This window comes from Ovis canadensis, chromosome 18, assembly GCF_042477335.2.
Source record: "Ovis canadensis isolate MfBH-ARS-UI-01 breed Bighorn chromosome 18, ARS-UI_OviCan_v2, whole genome shotgun sequence".
Classification (NCBI taxonomy): Eukaryota; Metazoa; Chordata; class Mammalia; order Artiodactyla; family Bovidae; genus Ovis; species Ovis canadensis.
The window spans coordinates 55128202-55152742 of record NC_091262.1 but is presented as its reverse complement, the minus strand read 5'-3'; the positions used below and the strand labels follow the sequence as shown (position 1 = coordinate 55152742).

The 24541-nt window shown below is 32.9% G+C and overlaps 1 protein-coding gene across 4 annotated transcripts in view; it reads left to right on the top strand.

The window, feature by feature from the left end:
* Positions 1-22346, top strand: part of STRN3 (striatin 3) — a 104628-nt gene extending 82282 nt beyond the window's left edge. For 2 of the 4 annotated variants that reach the window (XM_069559451.1, XM_069559450.1), the window contains 10 exons: positions 780-920; positions 4976-5109; positions 6412-6587; positions 6769-6816; positions 7118-7239; positions 10441-10608; positions 12434-12574; positions 15806-15913; positions 20526-20612; positions 20695-22346. In XM_069559451.1, the coding sequence (XP_069415552.1) occupies positions 780-920; positions 4976-5109; positions 6412-6587; positions 6769-6816; positions 7118-7239; positions 10441-10608; positions 12434-12574; positions 15806-15913; positions 20526-20612; positions 20695-20864 (1295 nt within the window). In that variant the 3' untranslated portion in view covers positions 20865-22346. The remainder of the gene's footprint in view (positions 1-779; positions 921-4975; positions 5110-6411; positions 6588-6768; positions 6817-7117; positions 7240-10440; positions 10609-12433; positions 12575-15805; positions 15914-20525; positions 20613-20694) is intronic. The other 2 variants (XM_069559453.1, XM_069559452.1) reach the window with 1 other exon arrangement.
* The last annotated feature ends 2195 nt before the right edge of the window (positions 22347-24541 follow it).

Below are 24541 nucleotides of genomic sequence, written 5' to 3'. Positions count from 1 at the left end.
TTTTCTTTTAAAACTATTTTCTTTCAAAATACATAAGAAAAATGATTCTTTTGTTATTTCTGACGTTCATAGTTAAAGAGATCCCATGATATTAGATGGTCCTGAGCTTTGCATATTTTGGCCTGAATTATCCATGTACCAGTTGAAATTCTCTCCTTAAAGCTTATGCTGTGATTGACTTTTCATACTGTGATGAGAAACTGAGAACTCGTGGGTGGATCAGGTTTTTCAAATTTGGGAAAAGAAAAAACATTTGAGGAAAATTGGAGTTGATTTCTTAGTGACAGATTTGTGTGACTATAGCAGGAAAATATCCACATAAACACAGGGAAAGTTAAATGTTTGTTGCACCCTCGTAAAAATTATTTTTACTTATTTCTTTGTTAACATTTTTAAATAGTGGATTAAGTTGGAAAACCTGTTTTATTCTTTACATTGTTAAATGTTAACTTAAATACCACAATTTTTTGTTTTAATGATATCTTCTGTGTCTGAGCTTACAGAACTTTGAGTAATATACAGCTCAATTTTGTGTGTGTATCTCCTATTTATATATATGTATCTCCTCAGAAATAGGAAATATCTTGTGTTAAAATTATTTCCATATTTTGGTGGGGAGGTTGATATGGAAAATTGAAGACATCTTTGATTATATGAGGTCTTTAATAACTGCAGCTTCTTAAAAATAGCCTGTTTTGGTAATAAATTGGTTTTTAAGGGTTCTAGCAAGTCAAGCAGTAGCTGTTAAATGAACCTCTACTGCTGACATTAATTTACAGGGGTCAACAGGACAAAACTCTGCGACACGATAGCTGATCTGGGAGATGATGAGCTGCCCCTCATCCCTTCAGGAATCATAAATCAGTCTAGGTCAGCCTCTACTAGAATGACTGATCATGAAGGTGCAAGAGCAGAGGAAGGTACAAAATTTAGCTACCATGTTTATTTACATTGCAGATGACATTAATTCCAAATCACATTTCCTTAATATACAAATTTGCTGCTGTTTTAAAATGCTGAAGATCAGCTTATATGATCTTCAGAGAAGGTTTTGGGCAAGTTCTTGTGTAATTGTCTTAGAAATTTTGAAATTTTTGACTTTTGCTTTTCCTTATGATTTTTTTGCTTTTGATGTTAGGTGGAATTGTTTCTATTATGTATGATTTCAAAGTACCTTTCTGAACTGTGACTTTAGTTTACAGATCTAGTATTAGGAAATTAGTATTTTTTAAAAGACTTAAAATAGTACATATGGGAAAGAATTATTTAGTTATTTGTCATATTGGTTAAATTTAGCCACTCGTAGTAACTGTCACTTGTTAGGAGACAGCTAAGTGCCAAACATTGTGCTTGAAACTTTATGTATATATTATTTCTAAAAATGTATAAAATGATTGCCTAATTTAATCATTTTATAGAATAAGGCAACATCATTATTCTTTAACCCGGTACCAAGCATGTACAACTTAGTAATGAATTTTTAAAAATTTGCCTAAATTAGAAATGGGCAGGAATTGAAACTACTGTTTAGGCTTTTTTTCCCATAACTGATTTTAGGTAAAGATAACATAGATAACTTGAGTACTTTATAAATCTAGGTTAAGAAAGTTATAATTCTAAGTTATGAGACTGAATTTTAAGGTTTATTGTGACATATAATACATACATAAAGGATAATCCATTATCTAATAATTTGACATATATATTGAATTTTATTGATATTTCTACTTTGCTTTGTAAGGTAATTTCATGCCCCAGTCGAAAAATTTTGAATATATCTTATTCTCTTCTGAGTTCTCTACTAGCACATATGGCTTAAAGCTAAATAATACTGCATTTTCCTTTAAAGTTGTCTCTGCATGTATTTACCACTCATCCTAATCTAAGAATATTTGAGGAAGGGTGAAGAAAAATCGATAAAATAATAAAACCAAAACAAAACATATTAAAGCATGAAAAATACTAGGACAAGTAAAATAGTTTGTTGATTTTCCCTAGATCTCTTTACCACTGTTACACTATTTTCCTGTTTTACCTTAGAGAGTATTTTCTAAAATACACACACCAGCTCCATTATTCTTCATCTCATGCATTTAGTAGTGGTTCAGCTTCTTTAGCTTTTGATGTATTTTACCAAATACCGCATAGGATATTTTGCTAAAATTTTTGTAGTAACACTATACATTTAAACTGTAGATTTTACACCTTAAGGCAATACCATATTAGCGGAAATTAGGGACCCTTTTAAATGTTTCAAACCAATGACCTACAGGGGGAAAAAAACAGTTAAGATCTGTACTACTCAAAAACCAATGTAGAACTTGTATGTATATGTCTAGTTGTGCTTTTTAAAGAAAAAATATAAGTGGTCTGACTCTGTTAATAGTGGAAGGATAAAGAGGTGGAAAGATAAGCATGAGCCTTATTACACTATTTAAAGGGTAGATGCTATTAGAATTTGTTACTATAAAAAATTAAGTTCAGTTTTGACTTAGAACTAAGAGGGGAATATTAGCATTCATAATCTCTTATTTTCAGAGGCCATCTCCAATTATGCATTCTTATTAAAGACAGTGTCATACTTCATTTTGTAAAGGAAGAAAGCTTGTTTTCAGGGAGAGAAACTTACACATTAGAAACTTTCAAGACTATTTTTGGTAAAGACTTAGGTGTATGTATACCATGTTGCCACTGGCATGAATGGAATCAGTTAACTGAGCTGTGTTCTTTAGATTTTATAAAAATTGAAGGAGATAGGAAGAGCTTGATATGTTAGCTACAGGTTTCCTTTGTCATTATTGTCCATGAAAAGAATTATTAAGTCCAAAAAGGACCTTGCTTATAAGACCTCATTATGTAGAGCCTAAGATTTCCATAAAGGGAAATGCTAATATAATAGACTTAAATTGCTTGATGAAATCTTTTAGGCTTTCTAATAAAAGATATCATCGTTTCCATCATTAAAAATTACTTATTTTAGTAATTTTATTTCTCTTTGAATTGCTAATATTTCAATGCTATGTAATCATGTGCTGAAGATAATTATGTTAACATTAATAACATGAATTTATAGAATAAAAATTACTTCTGCAAATAAACAAGGGCAGAGTATTTACTGTGCTTACTGTATGCCACAGTAATGGGTGATTGTGGAAAGTAGAAATATAGCTTAAAAGATTTTATTCATTGAGATGTATATGCAGTATGCCAAGTGAGCAGGATAGTTTGCTATATATAAATGAATATATATATGTATATATAGATAGAGAAATGTAGTTGTGTGAGTCATTAGAAATTGGCATAATACTTTTGCGTAATATAATTAATATAAAACTCTAGTAAAACTAGCTAATATTGGTTAGACATTTCCCTTCACATGCTCTTAAATTGGTCAATAACTGATCAGAAATCTCTCTGCATAAAGAATGTATAATGCATTATTTTGTTAAAGCTATTTTATTGGGCTTTTATCAAAAGTTCTTTTATTGAGTGTGAGTGGGAGGAATTTTGGCATTTTATTCTAACTTGTTTTGCAAACAAATTATGTGCATAAAAGAAAAACATGTACTGGCTAAAATTGCTTTGAGAAAGTATTACCTTAATGAATTTTATATAACTGTTCTTAAACATAATTTTAAAATATTGGTTTTATAATTCTCAGCATCTTCTCATATTACCAATAACTGCATACTAGATACTAGTAGGAAGGATCCATGCTACAGATTATTTAGATTCAGTAGGTTTAACTTATAAAATTAAATACTACTATCCCTACATATATTTTCTATCCGATTTACTCTGTGTCAGTTGCTGACACATAGCTTCACTTTATGAATGTCATTCAGGACCCTGTTTGAATCAAATTATGTAGTTTACTTTGATATTACAAATTACTTTAATAATAAAATAAGATACTGTAAATAAGGATGAATTTTACTTTTATATGGTATATATCTAAAAGAAGTAGACTTGTATCTTCTCAGAATGTTTTCAGTAGTGTTAGTGATGACTGATATTTCATTGCATCTGTTTTCTATAGTGTTTTAAATTTATATCATTTTTCATGAAAATTTTTCAGAATTGACAATTAGCTTGAATTTTTATGTTTCCCTTTTAAAATTGCTCATGGATTTTAAATGTGTTTCGATATGTTGTTTTGTATTAACAGTGATTGATGTACTTTCCCCCTTGTATTTTAGGATTAAAATTTTGCTTTCAAAGCATGTTTGAAATGATATGGAGAATTGTTGCTTATAATTATAATAACAATACATAGTAGTATTTGATTTTAATGGGTCAAAGTATCAGAAGTTTAAAGTGCTATAGTCAGTATAGATTATTTATTTTAGGAGTATATTCAGTAAAACAAGTCAAAATAAAAAAAGCATAGACAGAGTTTGAAAACCGGAAGGCATTCTGAAGATCACATGGATTAACCATTTAGGGAAAAGAAACTGACGCTAAAGGTAGAACTGCCCTTTTCCTAGACCATTTAGAAATCTGAGCAATTTAAGGTTTTACTTCAATAAGCTAATACACTGTATAAGAGACTGGAAGCTCATAACATGTGAATACTTGTATTAACTTTCTATCAGGGATGAGAATATCTAGCATTTTCAAACAAATATGATGGAAAGTGAAAGGACTTAGCAATAACCTATTATGTTTAAAAAATACTATAATTATAGTTGTACCAAAGGGATATAAATAGATAAAGCTCCCACCTTGAAATAATACATCAAGTGCATATTTTATTTGTGGGAAATTACGCTCAGTTCTGAAATAAATAAAACACTTGTTTATTACTGCACAGTAATAGGATTTTTTGAGTAGAAGAAATAACGAGGGAAGTGGGAAAATAAAAAATTAATTATATTACTGAATATTATAACTGTTAAGTGCTTACATTTCCCCACAATATTGTCTTGTACTGTATGATTTTTCAGCATTTAAGAAGCGGTTTTGTTCTTTATAGCTGAACCAATAACGTTTCCATCTGGAGGAGGCAAGTCATTTATTATGGGTTCTGATGATGTTTTGTTAAGTGTACTGGGCCTTGGAGACCTTGCAGACTTGACGGTAACAAATGATGCAGACTATAGTTATGATGTAAGTGCAGTTTTATTTTTAATTTTTTAATGATTTAATAGAAGGCTCCTTATTTTTTGGAAACATAAAACAGAATTAATGTCAAGGTGCATGGAAAAGATAAAGTGTGACATTGTGTTTATTTGAAGTGATATATAGTTTTTTTCTTACAACTACTTTCTTTGTGGTATTTAAATTTTTGTTGGGTATTGTGGTGTATTAGGAGTTTGGGGTGATTGATTACCTAAAAATACTGATTGATAAATACCTACCCTTAGTAGTCAACTCTCAATTACCTACTCAAATTAAGCCATACTTTGCTGTTAACAAGAGAAAAATAGGTAACCTGAATCACTTACCTGCTTTCAGGATAATTCTTTAAACACATTTTAGTTTTGAACTTTTTTTTAAAGGATAATGTTAAAGTTAGTTTGTCATTTCCTAAATACTTAGTCTTTCATTTGAGGGATGGGGAGAGGATGAAGAGGGAATGGAAAAGACAGTGTTAGAGGTGAAACTAGTCTTGGATTAAATTTTTTATAGACAATAAGCACTCAATTGAGAGTTAACTATACTTACTTAGATTTTGTATTAGTGAATTTGCAGATTTTCAGCAAATTAATTTTTCCTTTTATAAACATATTTTTTTCTATGTTTTATACTTATATTAGAATGCTTTTTAGAGACATCGGCCTTGGTGGGCTGGATTATTCTCATTAATACTTTTAAAGTATGTAAGCAAATAAATTCTATAATAACCTTTTGACTGCTTTAGAAGTGGTTTCACAGCCTATCTTTACAGATGGAGAGATGAAGGTAAAAAGATTAACTTCTTACCAATATCAACAAAAAGTGTCTTTAGTTCAGACTTTTGAAAAGTACTTTAACTTGCTGCCTTGAAAAATGTCACATGCTGATTTTCTAACTGACAACTGTATTGTTAATATTGTACCCTTGGATTTTTGGTAGTAATTTATTTAATTTTTGTTTTCATGTAAAATGTTGCAACATGGTAGTTTCTTTGTGTGTTTTGTTTTTTCCCTCATTTTAATGTTTAGTAGGACTTTGGGTTTACCTTGATCATTAGGTAAAACAGATTAAAGGACTCATTCGACCTAAGTATTTGAAAGCTAATGAAATGATTCTTCTTAGTTCTTATTAAATGATAAAGATATAAAGTTTTTAAGGTGTGCTAAATTTCCACTGGACATTTTAGCAAAGCACTTTTGAATGTACCTTTTAAACACAGCAAAACAAACAAAAACTCCACATGCCTATCAGTTCATTACTTTTACCACTAAATATAGTGCTCTTTCTTTCTAGTTGCCTGCCAATAAAGATGCCTTTCGAAAGACATGGAATCCCAAGTATACACTACGTAGCCATTTTGATGGAGTTCGGGCATTAGCTTTTCATCCTGTAGAACCTGTGCTGGTTACTGCCTCTGAGGACCATACTCTGAAACTTTGGAACTTGCAAAAAACAGTTCCTGCCAAAAAGCAAGTATTTTAATGTTAGCCTGTTTTTTTCTTCCAAATTTGCTAATTATAAGTAATTATTCTCCTTTATGGTCTGTATCTTTTATGCACTTATTTGATCTTTCCTAATGACTCTTGTATATCAACCAGTGTTTTACCATAATTTATCTTCTCCCCTCCCCTTTTTTCTCCCCTCTTTTAGGAGTGCCTCTTTAGATGTAGAGCCTATCTACACATTTAGGGCCCACATGTAAGTTTTATTGAATTAGTACTTAATTAACAGCCGTAATTATTGTTAACTATTATTTATCACTCCTGAAGCCTTGTAATTTTTTCATAATGTTTGTTTTACATTAAGAAAGACATTAGCTGAATAATACTACATTTGATTAATAATTATACTAATGAGAATATAATTAGTACCGTTCAAATGTACATGTTAACTTAAACAGTTTTAGATACCACATAAATTTAGAGAGAGGTGGGAAGGGTACAAATGTAAGTTTCTTTGTAGGCTTTCTCACTAATTTTTCCCTCTTTTCCTGTGATAGTGGTCCTGTTCTGTCACTAGCTATTAGTTCCAATGGAGAGCAGTGTTTTAGTGGTGGTACTGATGCAACTATCCAGTGGTGGAACATGCCTAGTCCTAATGTGGATCCATATGATACATATGGTGAGTAAAAGGCTCAAGATGTGTCTTTTTAAGTGAATGGCGCTGACAGAAATAATCACCTCAAATATTATTTAAATATGTATTAAACTTGTCATTTAGTCTTTCCAGTTACTAGTAATTTGCCCTGTTAAAGAGAAAAATTAAGAAATAATCATGCCATAAATATTTTAGCCTGCAAGTTGGTATTTCCTATATTGTGTTCAAAAAGTTTTTTAAAACTATATTAATTAAAGCATTAATTTCTATACTAGAAAAGAGAAATTTAACATGAGGAATAATTTTTTTCAACTTAGCTACTTTACGTAGTTCAAAAATAATTAGTGCAAGACTACAGAAACAAATAGGAATTCTCAGATGATGCAGTGGTAAGGCATCCACCTGCCATTGCAGGAGACTCAGATTCAATCCTTGGGTCAGGAAGATCCCTTGGAAGAGGAAATGGCAACCCACTCCAGTATTCTTGCCTGGAAAATTCCACGGACAGAGGAGCCTGGCATGCTATAGTCCATGGGGTTGCAAAGAGTTAGACATGACTTCGTGACTGAGCATGCATGTAGAAACAAATAAGGACATGAGGGTATAAATCAGTGAACTTGAGGGACAAAAAATTTCTTAATTTAAAAAAACTGAAACTTTGATTCATGAATGCCATTTTTAGAATCTGGCCAACAGAAATAACCTGTGCATATATTTAAATATAATTATAAGGACATTGTTTGTAACTATAAAAAAAATTAAAATGAATGTTTATTAGTATGAGAATGGTTAAATAAAAAATGGTCTACTTAATGGTTCATTTTAAAAGAATTTAAGAACTCTTCTGTCTTTTATTTAACACACTGAGCACCTAAATTTGCCAGATATTAAAGCATACATCAAGAAATGAGAATTAGTCTAATACAAAAGAAAAAAAAAACAGATTTTAAACACATAAGCAAGAGAATGGATAGGTACAAATTGTGATAAATGATATGAAGATACAGTAATGTAAGAGAGTAACAGCCAAAGTCGTCTTTAGATATAGTCTAAAATAATCACATTCAAGCCAAAATCTATATAAAAGTTAACTGTCAGTGAACAATTCTAAGCCAGTAAGTGACCTGGAGAGTAGGACTTAAAAGATAACTCTGGCTTTTGCAAGGAGAATAGATTGGAAATGAGAAAAGAGTAGAGAAAGCAATACCAAGGTAATGTTGTAAAGTTATAACATGGTGATCTGGTAGATAGGTGAGATGATGATGTTGCCAAGAGTAGAGTGGAAATAGAGCAGTTAGAGAGAAGTGGGTTTAAGACATACTCGGGAGACAGAGTAGAATAAACAGAATCTCTGGATAAATTGGATTGAGTGGATAAAGTGATGGATTAGTCATCTTTTACAGCTTTATTGAGGTATAATTCCCATATGATAAGATTCACCCTTTTGAAGTGTACTGTTAAGTAGTTTTTACCATATTCACAGGGTTATGCAGCCATTACCACTAACTCAGAACTTTTTTCCATCACCACTTGTGCATTTTTGACATAAAAAACTAAATATATGATGGTAGCTTATTGAAATGGGAATGTGAGAAGAGAAAGGATGTTGAGTTTGGTCTTTAAGCATGTTAAGAGGAAGGCAGTATCAAGTAGATACCGTCAGTTGTGAGAAGGCAGACTCCTGAGGGACTCTGACATGTAGGGGTGGGGTAACTAAAGCAAGAGATTTAACCAAAAAAAAAAGTAAGAAGGCGTGCCTGTGGGGTAGGAGGACATTCAGGAAAGTGAAATCATGACGCATACCAAAAGAAGAAGCCGTTTTGAGAAGAAAGAAGCTGTCTGCACTTTCAAATGTTGCTGAGAGGTCTAATAATATTAAGTATAGAAAGGTAATTGATCACCCAGGTTTTGGCCGGACAGAGGTTGGTTGTTGGGTCTGAGACCACAAGGTAAAGGGACTTGTGGATGACCTTCCAAGGTATACTCTATGGATGAAAAGCAAAGTGATGAAAGGAAGAAGGAAGGGAAACTATTAGATTTGATAGAACCCATCATTGATGATTTTAGCAAGGGTTGTTTTGTTGTGGTGATAGTATCAGAATGATTTAGAAAGTAAATGGAAGGTAAGAAAGCATATTTACTGAATCTGCTTTTCTTCTATTTGGTTGGAAGTTGATGTAAGTTTTGTTTGTTAGATTTAGAGATTTTGAAGCATATTTGTTTGCTGTGGTAATGATCCCAAGGAGGAGGATAATCTGTATAGTAGAAAAACTAAACATGAAAGCAAGTTAGTGTGGGAAATGGAATCCAGAATACCTGGTGGAATTCTCCATTTCAGGAATGGAGGGCAATTCCTTACTTGTATCTGGAAACATGGAGAACATGGATTTAGACACTAGTCGATTTATAGGTTGGGTGACAGAAAAGTAGAGGAACAGTCCCTCTTTCAATGCTATATTTCCACAGTGAATTTATTATGAGAGGTAATTATGTGAAAGGGAAGTTACGAACTGTGAGAAATATCTGTGGAAAATGGGAATTCAGTAGAGAAACAGAATTGTAGGACAGATGATGTTTAATGTTATTAGCCCCCATTGTCCTTCAAATGATGACTGGATGAATAAAATGTAGTATATCCACACACTGGAATATTGTTTGGTAGTAAAGGAAATGGAGCGCTGATACATGCTGCAGCACAGGTAAACCTTGAAAACATGCCAAGTGAAAGAAGGCAGGCAGAAAGGGCCGTTTGTATAAGATGTCTGGAATAGGCAAATTTATAGAAACAAAATATGCAGTGGTTGCCTAGGGCTGCAGAGAGGCAGAAAGGAAAATTGAGGGGAAATAGCTAACAAGTGATGAAGATGCCCTAAAATTGATATGGTGATGACTGTGCAACTTGGTGAATATATTAAAAATCATTGGATTGACACTTTAAACTGGTGAGTTTTATGGCATGGGAGTTATATCTCACTCAGTAAAGCTGTTTATTTAAAAGTGGATGTTCCTTTTTTAGAAAATTGCAGAAATACAGGAAAGTATTAGAAGGTAGCATATAAATATCCCCAAACTCCACAGCTTAGAGACAGCCACTGTATACACATTGGTTTATCTGATGACCTTTATGTGTAGTCTTTGTACTTAATTATGTAGTTATCTTTATATACAAAAGCATTTCTTTTAAACTTCTTTTAGCTAATTTTTGTTTTGTTTCTTTCGTTACAGAGCCAAATGTTCTAGCTGGCACTTTAATTGCTCATACAGATGCTGTCTGGGGTCTTGCTTATAGTGGCATAAAAAATCAATTACTGTCTTGTTCAGCAGATGGCACTGTTAGATTATGGAGTCCACAAGAAAAATTGCCATGTATTTGCACTTACAATGGAGACAAAGGTAAGTAAATTTTGCCTCTTTGAAAAGTATCTTTTTCTTTCTTTTTTTAATTTAGAAGATAAAAAGAACAAAGTAGTTTCACTACTTCCTGACTGCTCAAAAGAGATAGTGAAAGAATTTTACAAATCTGTGATAATCTTTTTATTCCTAGTCATATTTTTATAAACAAGAAAGATGCTTTGCAGGGATATCCTGTAGCTCAATGCCTTTTAAAAAAAAAATAAATTTATTTTTGGATGCACCGAGTCTTTCTTGCTACGTGTGGGCTTTCTCTTAAGTTGCAGCAAGCAGGGGCTACTATAGTTGCAATGCTAGGGCTTCTCATTGTAGTGGCTTCTCTTGTTTCAGAGCACAGGCTCTAGGGCACATAGGCTTCAACAGTTGTGGTGCTTGGGTTTAACCCCAAGAATTGTGGGATTTTCCCAGATAGAGATTGAACCCATGTCCCCTGTATTAGCAGGTGGATTCTTAACACTGGACCACTGGGGATGCTTTGCAAGTATATCCTGTAGCTCAGTAGTTTTTTGACCTTTTTCAGGACATGTCCTATTTAAAAAATAGAACTATTTGTATCTAATAATAAAGTAGGCAAATGAGGCTACTCATAGGAACAGCAGAAGGCCCTCCAGCAACTCCAGGTAGATACTCACAAAGACAGAAAGGCTCATGGTCTCAGGTAAACCTGTAAACTACATATGAGCACACTGGTTGAGAAGTTTAGCTATAATCATTGAAATAGCACCATTAAATGGGAGGTGCAAACTGAGTTACAGGCTTGATTTCAAATCTTTTCCTGTCAAAGAAGGATTTAATATACCTCGTGACAATATTTATGTGCATCTGTTTATATTATTTGTATATTGGCATCATTTCCCAAGTTATTTTAAAAAATCATACCTTTTACTATAAATAACTTTTTGTTTTAAAACATTTTAGATGAATATTTGAACATTTATGCTTAATTTTGTTGAATCTCTAGGATACTTCAGTGATTCTACTAATTTTTTAATTTACCTAAACTTTTGAGATGAAAATTCATTTAGGTAATTTGTTTCTTGCTTACTCCAGAATTCACATAATTGTGCATTGATCTGGACAGTTGAATTTATTAACATGTTAAAGAGAGAAATTGATGCTTGATCTACTTAAGAGTATTACTGCATCAGTGAATTCCAGAGTCCAAAGCTTCATTTTCACAGATCCAAAAATATTATTTGCATTTGCTACTTGAAGCTAACCAGTGTCAGACAGGTGAACAGTCTCCCAAGGTAGTGGTGTACGAATGCTATTTTATCATTTTACAGTCAGAAATATAATGGCAGGACTTCCCTGCCAGTCCGATGGTTAAATCTTAGCCTTCCAATGTCAGGGGTGCAAGTTTGATCCCTAGTCAGGGACCTAAGATCCCACATGGCTTGTGGCCAAAAAAAAAAAAAAAACCAAACATTAAAAAACAACAGAAGCAATATTGTAACAAATTCAATAAAAGAGTTATTAAATGATCCACATAAAAAAAATTAAAAAAAATTTGCAGGTGGGCCAGTAAACTCACCTAGGATTTTTGTCTCTTAGAAGAAAATGCATAGAGCAATAGCTTTTGTCTGTCTGTCTTTCCTTATGTGTTCCCTAGATGTGTTTTTCTTACAGTGTTATAAAAACTTCTAATAAATGAGAATAAGTTACCTATTATATCTCACCATCCTAACACAGTTGCTTTTTCACTGTTAACATTATTTCAAGAATACTCAAATTCCTTTTTCTTATTAGAAAAGCAGAGATTTCTAAATTATTATGTTTACCCTTTATCTCTTTGGGCTCCTTTCAGAGCATGGAATACCTACATCAGTTGACTTTATAGGCTGTGATCCAGCTCATATGGTGACCTCTTTCAACACTGGTAGTACAGTAATTTATGATTTAGAAACATCACAGTCATTGGTGATGCTTTCATCACAGATGGATTCTGGTAAGTTTTCTGGTAAGGTTGAAACCTTAAAAAGGATTGTTTTACAATAGAGGATAACCTTTTACTTTTTATATTTTAACTATTTTAATTTAGAATGAAAAAAAGAATAACTTTCAATGTATACTTACTTACTTTATTTCTGCTATTTCCTCAAATTATGTTTAAAAACTTGGATAAGTATTTGGGGACAGGTAAGTGAGTAGAGCAAATGTAAAAGTAAAAGAAAACAAGTGAAATAATTTTCGGTTTTTAATGAAAACACATGTGGAAGTGGAGAAATATATAATGAACCTGTCTTCCAGCTCCAGTAGTTGTGTGTAAATGGCCAAGGTTGTAAGTATAGAATGTGATATATGTATTTTACAGTTTATTCAAAGAGGGATCCAAATAAGGCATTGTGATTGGTTGGTAGGTCTCTCAAGTCTGTTTTCATGTAGATTCCCCCTCTATCTCTTATATTTCCCTTGCATTTTTTTTAACTGAAGAAATTGGGTTGAGTTTCCCATAGTTTGAATTTTACCAGTTGCATCCTTGTGGTATCATTTAATGTGCTCCTCCTGTTCATTTCCTGTAAATTGTTTGTAGATCTAGAGGCTTATTCAAATTCAGGGTCAAAATTCTATTTGTCGTCTTTTTAAAGTTTTTTAATGTTTTTGGCAAGACTATTTCATAATAATTTGTGAATTTTTATCAGAAGTAAATATTCTTTGGTCTGTCTTTCTCTTAGTTTCTAATCATTGCATGGATCCATTAATTTATTAACTGTTCAAAAATAATTTTCTTTTTTGTTCTTTATTTTATTTTATTTTTACTTTACAATACTGTATTGGTTTTGCCATACATTCACATGAATCCGCCACAGGTGTACGAGTTCCCAATCCTGAACCCCCCTCCCACCACCCTCCCCATATCATCTCTCTGGGTCATCCCAGTGCACCAGCCCCAAGCATCCTGTATCCTGTATCGAACCTAGACTGGCAATTCATTTCTTACATGATAGTATACATGTTTCAATGCCATTCTCCCAAATCATCCCACCCTCTCCCTCTCCCACAGAATCCAAAAGTCTGTTCTATACATCTGTCTCTTTTGCTGTCTCGCATACAGGGTTATCATTACCATCTTTCTAAATTCCATTTATATGTGTTAGTATACTGTATTGTTGTTTTTCTTTCTGGCTTACTTCACTCTGTATAATTGGCTCCAGTTTCATCCATCTAATTTTATCATTTCTGTTACACATATTAGCTAGATTGCTTCTATAAGGAGGAACAACCCTCATCAGTAATTTGGTTACCTGGAGTTAGCAATTATAAAGGAAAGGCAAGATAAATGATTACTTCCCACTCCTCCCCTTTATTTACTAGTTTTTAAAATGATTAAGTGATTCCCTAGTATCCTCCAAAGGTGACCAGTGAAGTGAGTTTTTGGGGTGTTGTTTTTTGTATCATTATAATCTTTCCTGGAATAAATGCATTGTATGTATTTCAGTCTGTTACATATTATCTTTATTGCTACTCAGATTATTTCATCTTTGGCCCGTGGGAGCTTATTCAGGTTGGCTCCTAAGTCTCCCCTTTGGACATAACCCTGTTAGTTGTTGATGCTTTTCTTTCTGGTATGACAAGATGTTTTAGGTTCATCTTGTTCATTTTGCATCCCAGATCTGAAATGGGCCATTTCTCTAAGGAGCCATGGTTTCTTTTAGTGGAAAATGACATTTAGAGACTGCAAGATAGGTGCTCTGCTATTGATGGAGTCAGTCCTCCTGGCTTTCATGGCTCTTGAGTTGGCCATTGGTTTAGACTTTTTCAGTAGACAGAGATGAAGAGTACATTTTTAGTAAAGGAAAAGACTGATAAATTTTATTCAGATGCTTCCAATAATGATTCAGATTTATCTCCTTGGTTTTATATTTTTATCTTATTTTAACAATATCAAAACTCTTGATTCTCTGCAAAATGATCATAATTTCTCATTTATCTAACAGTACAGATAAAGTCATCTCAGAATAATAATTGCAGTACCACCAAAAAGAATTTCGTTACTAATAGAGGGTATATTTTACTAGATACAGACAATCTAGTTACTGTGCTTTTAAAAGTCACTTGTGCTTATAATACCGATTAACTATACAGTTAAGTTCATTTTTTTAGTTTTACTTCTGATTTTTCATGATTGATCTTTTTAAAGTTACTTTATAATTATAAAAAAATATCTAAATGGTTCTGTGATCAAATCTAAAAACAAATGATATGCAGTGTCTTTTTTCAACCCTAGTTTCTTCCTCTTACATAGATTATTTTTTTCAGTGTGTTTAAGTTCAGTGAAGAGTTCTTGTATACGTATAGAATGATCAATTTACTTAGTCTAATAAATGCTGACATTATTTTCCCATTAGTTTTGTTCTCTCTTTTCTCCCTCATCACTAATGTGAACAAAAATTAAGAACTTGGTAGTAAAGAAAAGGTCTCATTCCTAAGAACATCAATTCCAGTTCTTCGGTATTTTTGGTCATTGTGGGAGGGATAGGGTTTGTTCTTGCAAACACCTAATTATCACTTATGAACTTTTTTCCTTCATTATTTGACTCTTAATTCTTTAATGGACTGTTTATTAAAAGCAATGATTTGTGGATTTGGGATAATTTAAAAATTCTAAACCACCCTATATTGACAGTGTGCATTAAAATACTTCCAGTTTTTTTTTTCTAAACTTGAGCATAGTGCTATCCATCCACATTATAAGACATACTAGCTTATATATTTTTTGAGAAATTGTGTCTTTAGAATCTTAGTTTTATTTCTCATATTTTTTGTTTATATATAAAAGCTTTAGTTTTTAGTGATTGTTACATTTTGGTAAGACTGCAAAGGCCATCATTTAACTTTTAATTGAAGTTTTTTTTTTTTTTTGAAATACAGTTAATGGACAGTATTAAACTAGGTATATTATGTAATGTTTCTCATTGAAATATTATTGACCATATTCCTTATGCTGTATATTTCCTTGGCTTATTTATTGTGTGACTGGAGGTTTGTACCTCTTAGTCTTCTTCACCTCTTGCCCTGCTGCTTGCTCCCCTCCTGTCTGGCAACTACCTATAACTACCTGTGTGTTTCCTGTGTCTGTGAATCTGGTTTTGTTTTGTTTTGTTTGTATTTCTTTCTTAAGATTCCACTTTACATTGAAGGTTTGAATTTTGGTGTGTTTTCCTCCTTTGTTTTTTAGGTTTACAATCCAGTAATCACATTAACAGAGTAGTAAGTCATCCCACACTTCCTGTTACAATAACTGCTCATGAAGATAGACACATCAAATTTTTTGACAATAAAACGGGTAAGTAGGTTATCTTATTTTCTGTATTGACTTCCTAGCTTGAAAATTGCCAAGTTAATCTGTCTTAACTCAGATTTTTGCTTTAGTTAATGTAGCACACTTATAATGTTTGTTAATGTTCACCCTTGTTAGTGCTAGTTGCTCAGTCATGTCTGACTCTTTGCAACCCCATGGACTGTACCTGCCAGGTTCCTCTGTTCATGGAATTCTCTAGGCAAGAATACTGGAGTGGGTTGTCATTTCCTTCTCCAGAGGATCTTCCTGACCCAGGGATCAAACCCCGGTCTCCTACATTGCAGGCAGATTCTTTACTATCTGGGCCACCAAGGAAGCCCAAAATATCTTGTTTACCTATTATAATTTCTTCATGTGATGACAGTTATAAACCCTTCTGTTTGAAAATTTTATCTTTATATTCTGTTGTGAATTAGTATAACATAGAAGATCACTTTCTAGTTTGGGCATTTTAAATATGTTCTTAAAATTATCAGTGGATGAAATGATACAGTGGCAGTTGTTTATTGTCATCTTTCCTGTGCTTTTTGGTTGTAGGGAAACGTACCAATTATATAGAAATCATAAATTTTAATTTGGCCATAGAATTGTTTGTTTAAGGATATCTGTATCATTTGTCGTTACCCAAAATACTTTGTAAAGTATTGTTTGCTCTCTTTCGGGAAAAGTCTGATAGCAAAGAGAGGCTTCTTTGATAAGCTAAAACAATTAGAGAAGTATTGAAAGACTTCCAAATAAGAAACTAAAGTGTTAATTCTTTAAACATTTTTATGAAGCTTAAAGATCTTCCTTTGCTGCAAGAGCAGAGAGATAATTTCTTTTACTACCTTTCTAAAAAGATTCTTTGTATTAATTATTGAAAGTTTACATTTGTAAAGAAAGGTTCAGGAATTTTAGTAGTTATAATAAAAGGAAAAAGTGATTCTTTAGAGCTTTTTGGCAGAAATCAGAAATAAGGTGCCTGTAGACTTTGAGATTGTTTAGAAATTCTACCAATTAATTCTTTATGTTAACTAGCTAATACCTTATCTGTAATGCGAAGATAATTAAAGCACTAGGCTCTAAACAATTGAAATTTTCACTCTCATTTTCTCTCTGTTATATACAGAGATATACATATATACAACCCTTGAGTGTAACTGTAAATTGAGTTCATATGTATTCTTTTTAACAAAATTCGTCTTGAAAACTGGCAATTCATTTAAATATGATGCACTCAAATATCCCTATAATTGGTGTTGATGGTTAGCTAAATTTTTAATAGGATGCTATTCTATCAAATGAATAGTAATTTATTGGATTTCTTATCTGAAACGTTATAGAAATTGGTTGTGTGAATGGACTCAGTGAGTATTTAGATTTTAACAATAAAAGTACATTTAGTATTTTGCACTGCACTGGCTACTATCATGTATAAGTTATTTCTGCATTCTGAGGTCTTAGTGTCACCTGGGGAAAATAGTGTGAGTGAATGCATACGCACTCGTACATACACATGCTCACGCATAATGCAGTAAGATAAAGGAGGCTTCGTAGAGCTAAGGTTTGAGTTTTTCCTTGCAAGAATGATAAGGTTTTTGTTTAAGTGAAGAAGTTAGTAGGAAATTCCAGATTAGGGTATATTTTGAGTAGAAGCACAGAAGTGGGAATTTGGGCTGAAACAGAAGTTTCTTAGAGGTAAAGCCAAAGAGGTAAGTAAGTTTGGAGAAGGAAAGCAGAAACTACTGAGCCAGATTTTTCAGAGCCAAGCTAAGAATGATGGATTTTTGTTTACACTATGCACTATGAAAACCACTTGAATATTTGACCAGGGATTTGCAATATTGGTTTAGAAAGATACTCAAGTCACACTGTATGGTAGATCTTTGACTATAGAGGATTTAGAAGTTTCAATTTATACTGTTTGTCTCAGAGAGATCTTCAGGGCTGGTGATTTTTGAAATTTTGGTAGAGACACAAATTTGAATTGCATATGCTGTGACCAAGACTTAGCTAATGGGTGAACCTGCAAGGAATGCGGGGGAGTTGGAGGAAGAGGGTTCTGAATTGGTTATGACCTCATTCATTCAGCAAAACTTACGAGTATCTGCCATATCCTCAGCACATTTCTTGATCTTTGGTGAATAAAACAAAGTGTCCTGTCCTCTTGAATCTTACAGACAAGTGGTACATTGCTTTCTGTAATTGAGATATTGGTATTAGTCTGTTTTTTAATTTCACAGATTGTACAAGTCAAAGAGCTTAAGGTGCTGGGGAAGAGAAAATCAGTGCCTGCATGTGTCCTTTTTTTCCTAAGTTATAGGAAGAAAGAATCTTGGTGGGGGAAGAGAGATGGTAGCAGAGCCGTGGAGCAAAGGTGAATTCGGTTAAATGTGAGAAGCTGCGTATATATGCTGGTGAAGAAAGGGGCAGAAACTGACTTCTGTGGTCACTAGTGGAAACCCAACATCCAGCTTGATTCAGAATTGCACCTCCTTATAATTGGTCCAGTCTAAAGGGTCACTCACATTTTGAAGTGACTTCAGGCTATGCAGAGGAGGGTTAACTCTAAATTGACTTAACATGTCATAGTTAGGGGTGAAAGAATTCTTCGGTTTAAGACATGATAAACATAGGAGATGTACAGTCATTCTCACAAGAGAAGTCAGAACTAGATCTGTGAGTTAAGAGTCACCACCACAGAATTAATGTTTTAAGGGAAGCTAATGATACTTCATAGTTATCCCCCTAATGTTTTGAGATTATTGGGCTGGAGGCCAGCTCTTCATACTCTGAATTTTTTTTTTTTTAATATTGAGAAGAATAGAGTCTAGAACCAGTAGATGAATTATGTTGGACTAATAGTATGTTGTGATGTTTCCCAGGTGGCGCTAAGGGTAAAGAACCCACCTGACTATTCAGGAGATGAAAGTGACACAGGTTCGCTCCCTGGGTCAGGAAGATCCCCTGGAGTAGGAAATGGCAACCCACTCCAGTATTCTTGCCTGGAGAATCCCATGGACAGAGGAGCCTGGTGGGCTGCTGTCCATAGGGTCGCAAAGAGTTGGACACAGCCGAAGCAACTTAGCACAATAGTATGTTGAATGATTTTTCTGTTTCTCAGGATAGTAGAGAGAAATTGTTATGGTTACTCTGTTAATATTGATGAAAAACAGACAAATGTGGCCTAAATGATGAGACTAATTTTGTCTTTAATTGATAAGCATTTAGTATCGCCAGAAAGTCGCAGACTTTTTGTGTTCTTCAGAGTAACTTTTTGCACATTTGATTATGTTGTGGGTTTGTGTTCAGGGACCGAAGCCCCATGGCAGATAACAAAAGTAGGTCTGTTTCATGTTTCAGTGTGGAACGTTTCAGGGGACAAGCAGCATATCAAACGACTGTAAACAGAATTCTGGAGAAAGACCTCCATCTCTCATTAGGAGAAGCCCAGGCATTTGAGTAATACTCACTCATTGCTGAGTGAAAGGAGAGGAAATTTTTGTAACTTTTTATTTTATGTTGGAGAATAGCCAGTTAACAGTGTTGGGATAGTTTCAGCAAAGGGAGTCAGTCATATGTATACATGTATCCATTCTCCAAAGGGGAGGAAATTTTTTAAGATATCAATATTTGCCATTTTATTGTTTGTTGAGTGAATCGACTTAAATTGCCTTTCAACCATCAGAAGTATATGTTGCCAGTGCAGAGGCTGATGCCCTTGCCCCAAAGTATGCAACACAGTTTATATTCACAACTTGTTTTTAAATTTCAACTCAGTATTGAATCTGTTTGCTTGCCAAGAATTCAGTGAAGTTAAATTACATTTTATAGAATAGTGCTTTTGTTACTATCTGGGGAAATCCAGAGTAATTTCTCTGATGTACTCCCACCCTTCTCCCTTTTCTTGCTTCTTATATATAAGATGATTGACATTTCAAAAGATAAATGATGCTATCAGAATCTTTAGATAGTAATGTATTCTCTGGTGATTTAACATTAACTCTGTATATAAAACAATCTCTTAAATAAAGCATCTTAATGAGAAAGATTCTGTTTTCACTCTTAATTCCCCTTTAATATGACCTTAAGCTTTTAATGCAGCTCTACAATCATTGTTTTCCACTATCAAATACCATCAGTTTCATGTTACACAGATGTCTTTTGAAGTAATTGGAAAAGTTCTGCATTAGAATTAAAATTCTCTTTAGAATATTATTGTAGTGGAGGAACTAAATGACAGAAGGCAGACCCAAAAAGCCACATATTATTGTAGGATTTCATTTGTATGAAGCATTCAGAATAGGCCAGTCCATAGAGAAAAGAGATTAGTGTTTACGGGGACTTGGAAGGAGTAATAGGGAGTGACTGTTTAATGGGTACAGGGTTTCCTTTTGCAGAGATGAAAGTGTTCTGAACTAGGTAATAGTGATGATTGTACATCATGATGAAAGTTCTAAAAGCCACTGAATTGTACCCTCTCAAATGTTTAAAATGGTAAATGATATGTTGTTTATTGTTGCTGAGATTGTTTTATGTTGATACTGTATTATGGTTTCTGATTGCCCAAGTTAGTAACTATTTGAAAACTTAATCTTCTCTGTTATGTTTTATTTAGGTAAAATGATCCATTCTATGGTAGCTCATTTGGATGCTGTTACAAGCCTAGCAGTAGATCCTAATGGAATCTATTTGATGTCTGGAAGTAAGTCTGAACTTCCCGTGCTGCCCACAAATTTTATAATAGAATTATTACTCAGTAACATTTTTTATTTATTCTTTTACAGGCCATGACTGTTCTATTAGATTGTGGAATTTGGACAGCAAGACATGTGTGCAGGAAATAACAGCACATAGGAAGAAACTAGATGAATCAATTTATGATGTTGCTTTCCATCCATCAAAAGCATATATTGCTAGTGCAGGGGCTGATGCCCTTGCCAAAGTATTTGTGTGAATCAACAAAAACTCTCATCATAACAGCAGATTTGCTTGGACACAAAGGGTCTGCATCACTGCCATCAAAAAAATTAATGATATGACACTACATATGATCTGCCTGGTGAAGGCTATTTGGGCAGGCATAAATTGGTGGAAATCACATCTTAACGTCAGGCTCATTAATTTAATTGTAATTACTGTATTTCGTGGGACAAAAAAAGGACTTCATTATTTGTGGCCTGTACTGGATATGAACTGAGCGTATGTCTGTCTTTTAGGTATCTTTAAGCCAATGTGGAGTCTGATCTGACAAAAAGACTTTTGTTTTGGACTCTGTGTGCTGCCTTAGGGTTAGGAATGTGGTGCTCTTGTTGGGGGGAAGTGAGCTCCAAGAGTAGCTTTTTTCATCTCTTAGTGATCTTCTGTTTATTGGTTGAATGCCACAGATTCCCTTTTAAACTTATTTTGCTTTAAAAAAAAAAAAAAGAAAATTTAACTTAAGATATTTTAGCATTAGTTGCACAAAATGTTTGGATAAAATTCTAGTTTTTATAAGTCTTTTTATATATTTAGCCTGTCACAACAGTGCTCAAGATTGTATTGAAGTTTTTCTGCATTATACAACCCTGAAACACAGAGATCTCACTGACCCGCTGCCGTGTAACCACACTCTTTCCTTCTTTTGCATAATACAGCTCAGCTAAGTCTTTCCATAAAGATGCTAAATCACCATCATCATCACGTAACTGTCTTCTTAAACCAAGGACTATTAAGTGTATTAAAATGAAACGGTGGGGTTTAGTACTCCAAATGAACTCTTAAAAAATAAAAAAATAAAAAAAACTAATCTTGGCATCCTATCACTATGTGATATTTTGTACATCTTACTGTATTTACAAGTTTATTTATCAAGGATTATCCATCTTGCTAATAGCCTATTATTTATTTCACTTTTTGTTGGTCTTTATATCCTTTTATTAATGTGCTAAAGAAACCTGTATATCTATTTTGGAACTCTTTGATAGTCTAAAATAGACTAAAAATGGAATATTTTATAGTTTAAGTTACAAACCAAGGTGACTCCCCCAGATACATATCTTGGTTTACCATGATTCCAGACAAAACTATCTTGTTTTAAAATATTTGGAGTAAAATTTGAAATACAAATAAGATACAAAAATAGTTGAATCAGGATACAGAAATCTGCTGTGTTTGGACTAGTTATCCCTGTTTTATTTTTTCAGATGTGCTTAATTTTATGGTGTAACTAAAGATTTTGTTTGTGTAATGCATGATTAAGACAATAAAGTATTTTTTCTAGTCTTCCAAAAAACTTTTCTGATCAGTTTGCGAGTTTTGATGAGTTTTGTAAGGTTTTTGTTTTACAAACTATGAATCAGCAAATTTTTAAGATTGTACCACATAGCGAACGTACCGCTGTTGAAAAATAATGTATATAAAATGCATATAATAAATATTAAATTGTGTACCTGTATGTTACTGTTGGCTACATTATTTTGTGTTGAATAATAAAGTGCAATACTTTACTCTCCATTGTTAAACTAGGTAATGGAGATGATTTCTCAGTGAGTCCTTCATTTTTATGCTCTTCTTTTAAATTTTATACTGTTTACTGATAATCTTCAACAAAATTAGAACAGTTAATACTACTAAGAATGTTTTTTAAAAGTATTTCACCCCATTTGGGGATTAAAAAAAAATCTTCTATTGAAGTTCAGATAATTCAAAATAACCCCCCCCCCAAAAAAAAACAAGTTGCTGAGATGCAGTTTTATATCATATCCTTAAGCTATCCTACTACTTTATTAAGTCTGAATTTCAGTTAATATTGTTATTTTTCCTATCTAGCCAAACCTATTTCCCACAGAAGAGTTTAGCAGAGAATAAACTGTATTACTCATTAATTAAAATTTATCCTTATAAGTGATGTTAAGTATTAGTATCTTCAGACTTTTCCTTCAACAAGTAATATCCTTTTTCTTTGAAGGGAATTGCAAATAGACTTAGAAGGTAACATGAGAAAACTTTGAAAACATTAGAAAGATTTGGCAAATTCTATTCTAATATGCCTAATGCCTACTGCAAAAAAATAAATACATCATACATACTTTGAGATATTTTGCCACCTACCATAAAAATTCAAGTGGCAATTTTAGTCATGGCTGGTGAAACACTAAAACTTTTCAGAAGTTTTCCTTAAAATACTGGGGTTTTGGTTTTCTCAGTTGAAGACTCAACTTAGAGATGCATTTTGTCTTCCTCTCCCCGCCACCCCTTTGTTTTTAAAATAAATAAGAGCGAGCTTTCCAAAGCTTAGTATTGTTTTTTGGCAGCTGTTCCAAGGCAATGATTACTGTTTTAACTGAAATATGATTATCATTATGGCAATGCATAAACACCATTTTTGGAATGTGTTAAAACTGAAATGCAAAAAAACAGTATCAGTATATGTTTTTCTTCTTATTCTACTTTGGTTGTATTTTCTCTACAATATTAAACATTTCGAAGAGACTAAAAGGATGCAAAAAGAATATCATTTTCATTTTGTGTGCTTTCATTTGTGATTTATGGGAAATTATGTAGATTCATTTGACTTAAATGGTGATTTATATGTAAAGTTTAAGAATATTTTTATATACAGACTTTCACATGTTAACTTTTTCAGTATTTAATAGTCTTTTCATATTATGTACTTTTTTCTTATTCTCCAAGTTATCCACTGAATACCAAAGTCTCATTTAATACATTAAAGGTTATAAATGGGCTAGCATAATTGATATTAGGCATACCTGCAAAGTTTAATTATATTGTTTTAAAAATCCTCTTTTTAGTTGTTAATGCTTTATCTTGACTATGTTTACTTCTAAAAAGTTGATAGTAATTTAAAGTGTTCATTTATGCTCTCCTCTTGCTCTTCAAGTCAAAATATAAGCTCCCCTGGTTACCTCAAAACTTTTGTTCCTTGTAAAATTTTTAAAAGAGCTAATGACTAGAGGCTGGGCATTTGTTTAAATTTTTTAAGGAGTGGTCTTCTCAGCCTAAAGTTGTCTCTTGTGGGAAAAAATGTTAAACCTGTTTTTCTGTTGCTAAATGAAAGTTCTTACATGAATTAGTCATATTTGTGGCTTTATAAGGGGCAGGCGGTGGTGGTCAGGGGAGTCATTGACTTCGCATTCTCCCTTTTGTCAAATTTTTATGTAGTATCAAAGACAACTTCACTTCTGCCTTTGATACATAGCCCTTTCATTTCTTTTATACAAACTATAAAATTGTTAAATTTGAAAGATTTATTGGAGTAATATTCCAACCAGTTAACATCTTTTCCAGGTTAACTGGTTTGGGTGCTTGTAAACCATTTCAGATCAGTGTATGTGTTAGAGGAAATAGAAAACACGGTCTTAGAGAAGATGGGATAGGAAACGACAGCACGTCTGTCTGGGGAGAGTTCTTGGGGTAATGAGAGTTACATTAAGGGAGTTTGGATCGCTGTTCTTAGGAACCAACTTCACAACAGTAAAAATACTTTTCATTACAAAAGAACTTTGTTGAACCAAGTACTCAAAAGTATTTCCTACTGTTTAACCTGGTACTGGCTATGAATAATGCCTAGAACAGAAGGTTTATTCAATAAGTAATTGAAAAAAAAATAGTCTTATTACGTGATTTTAAGAA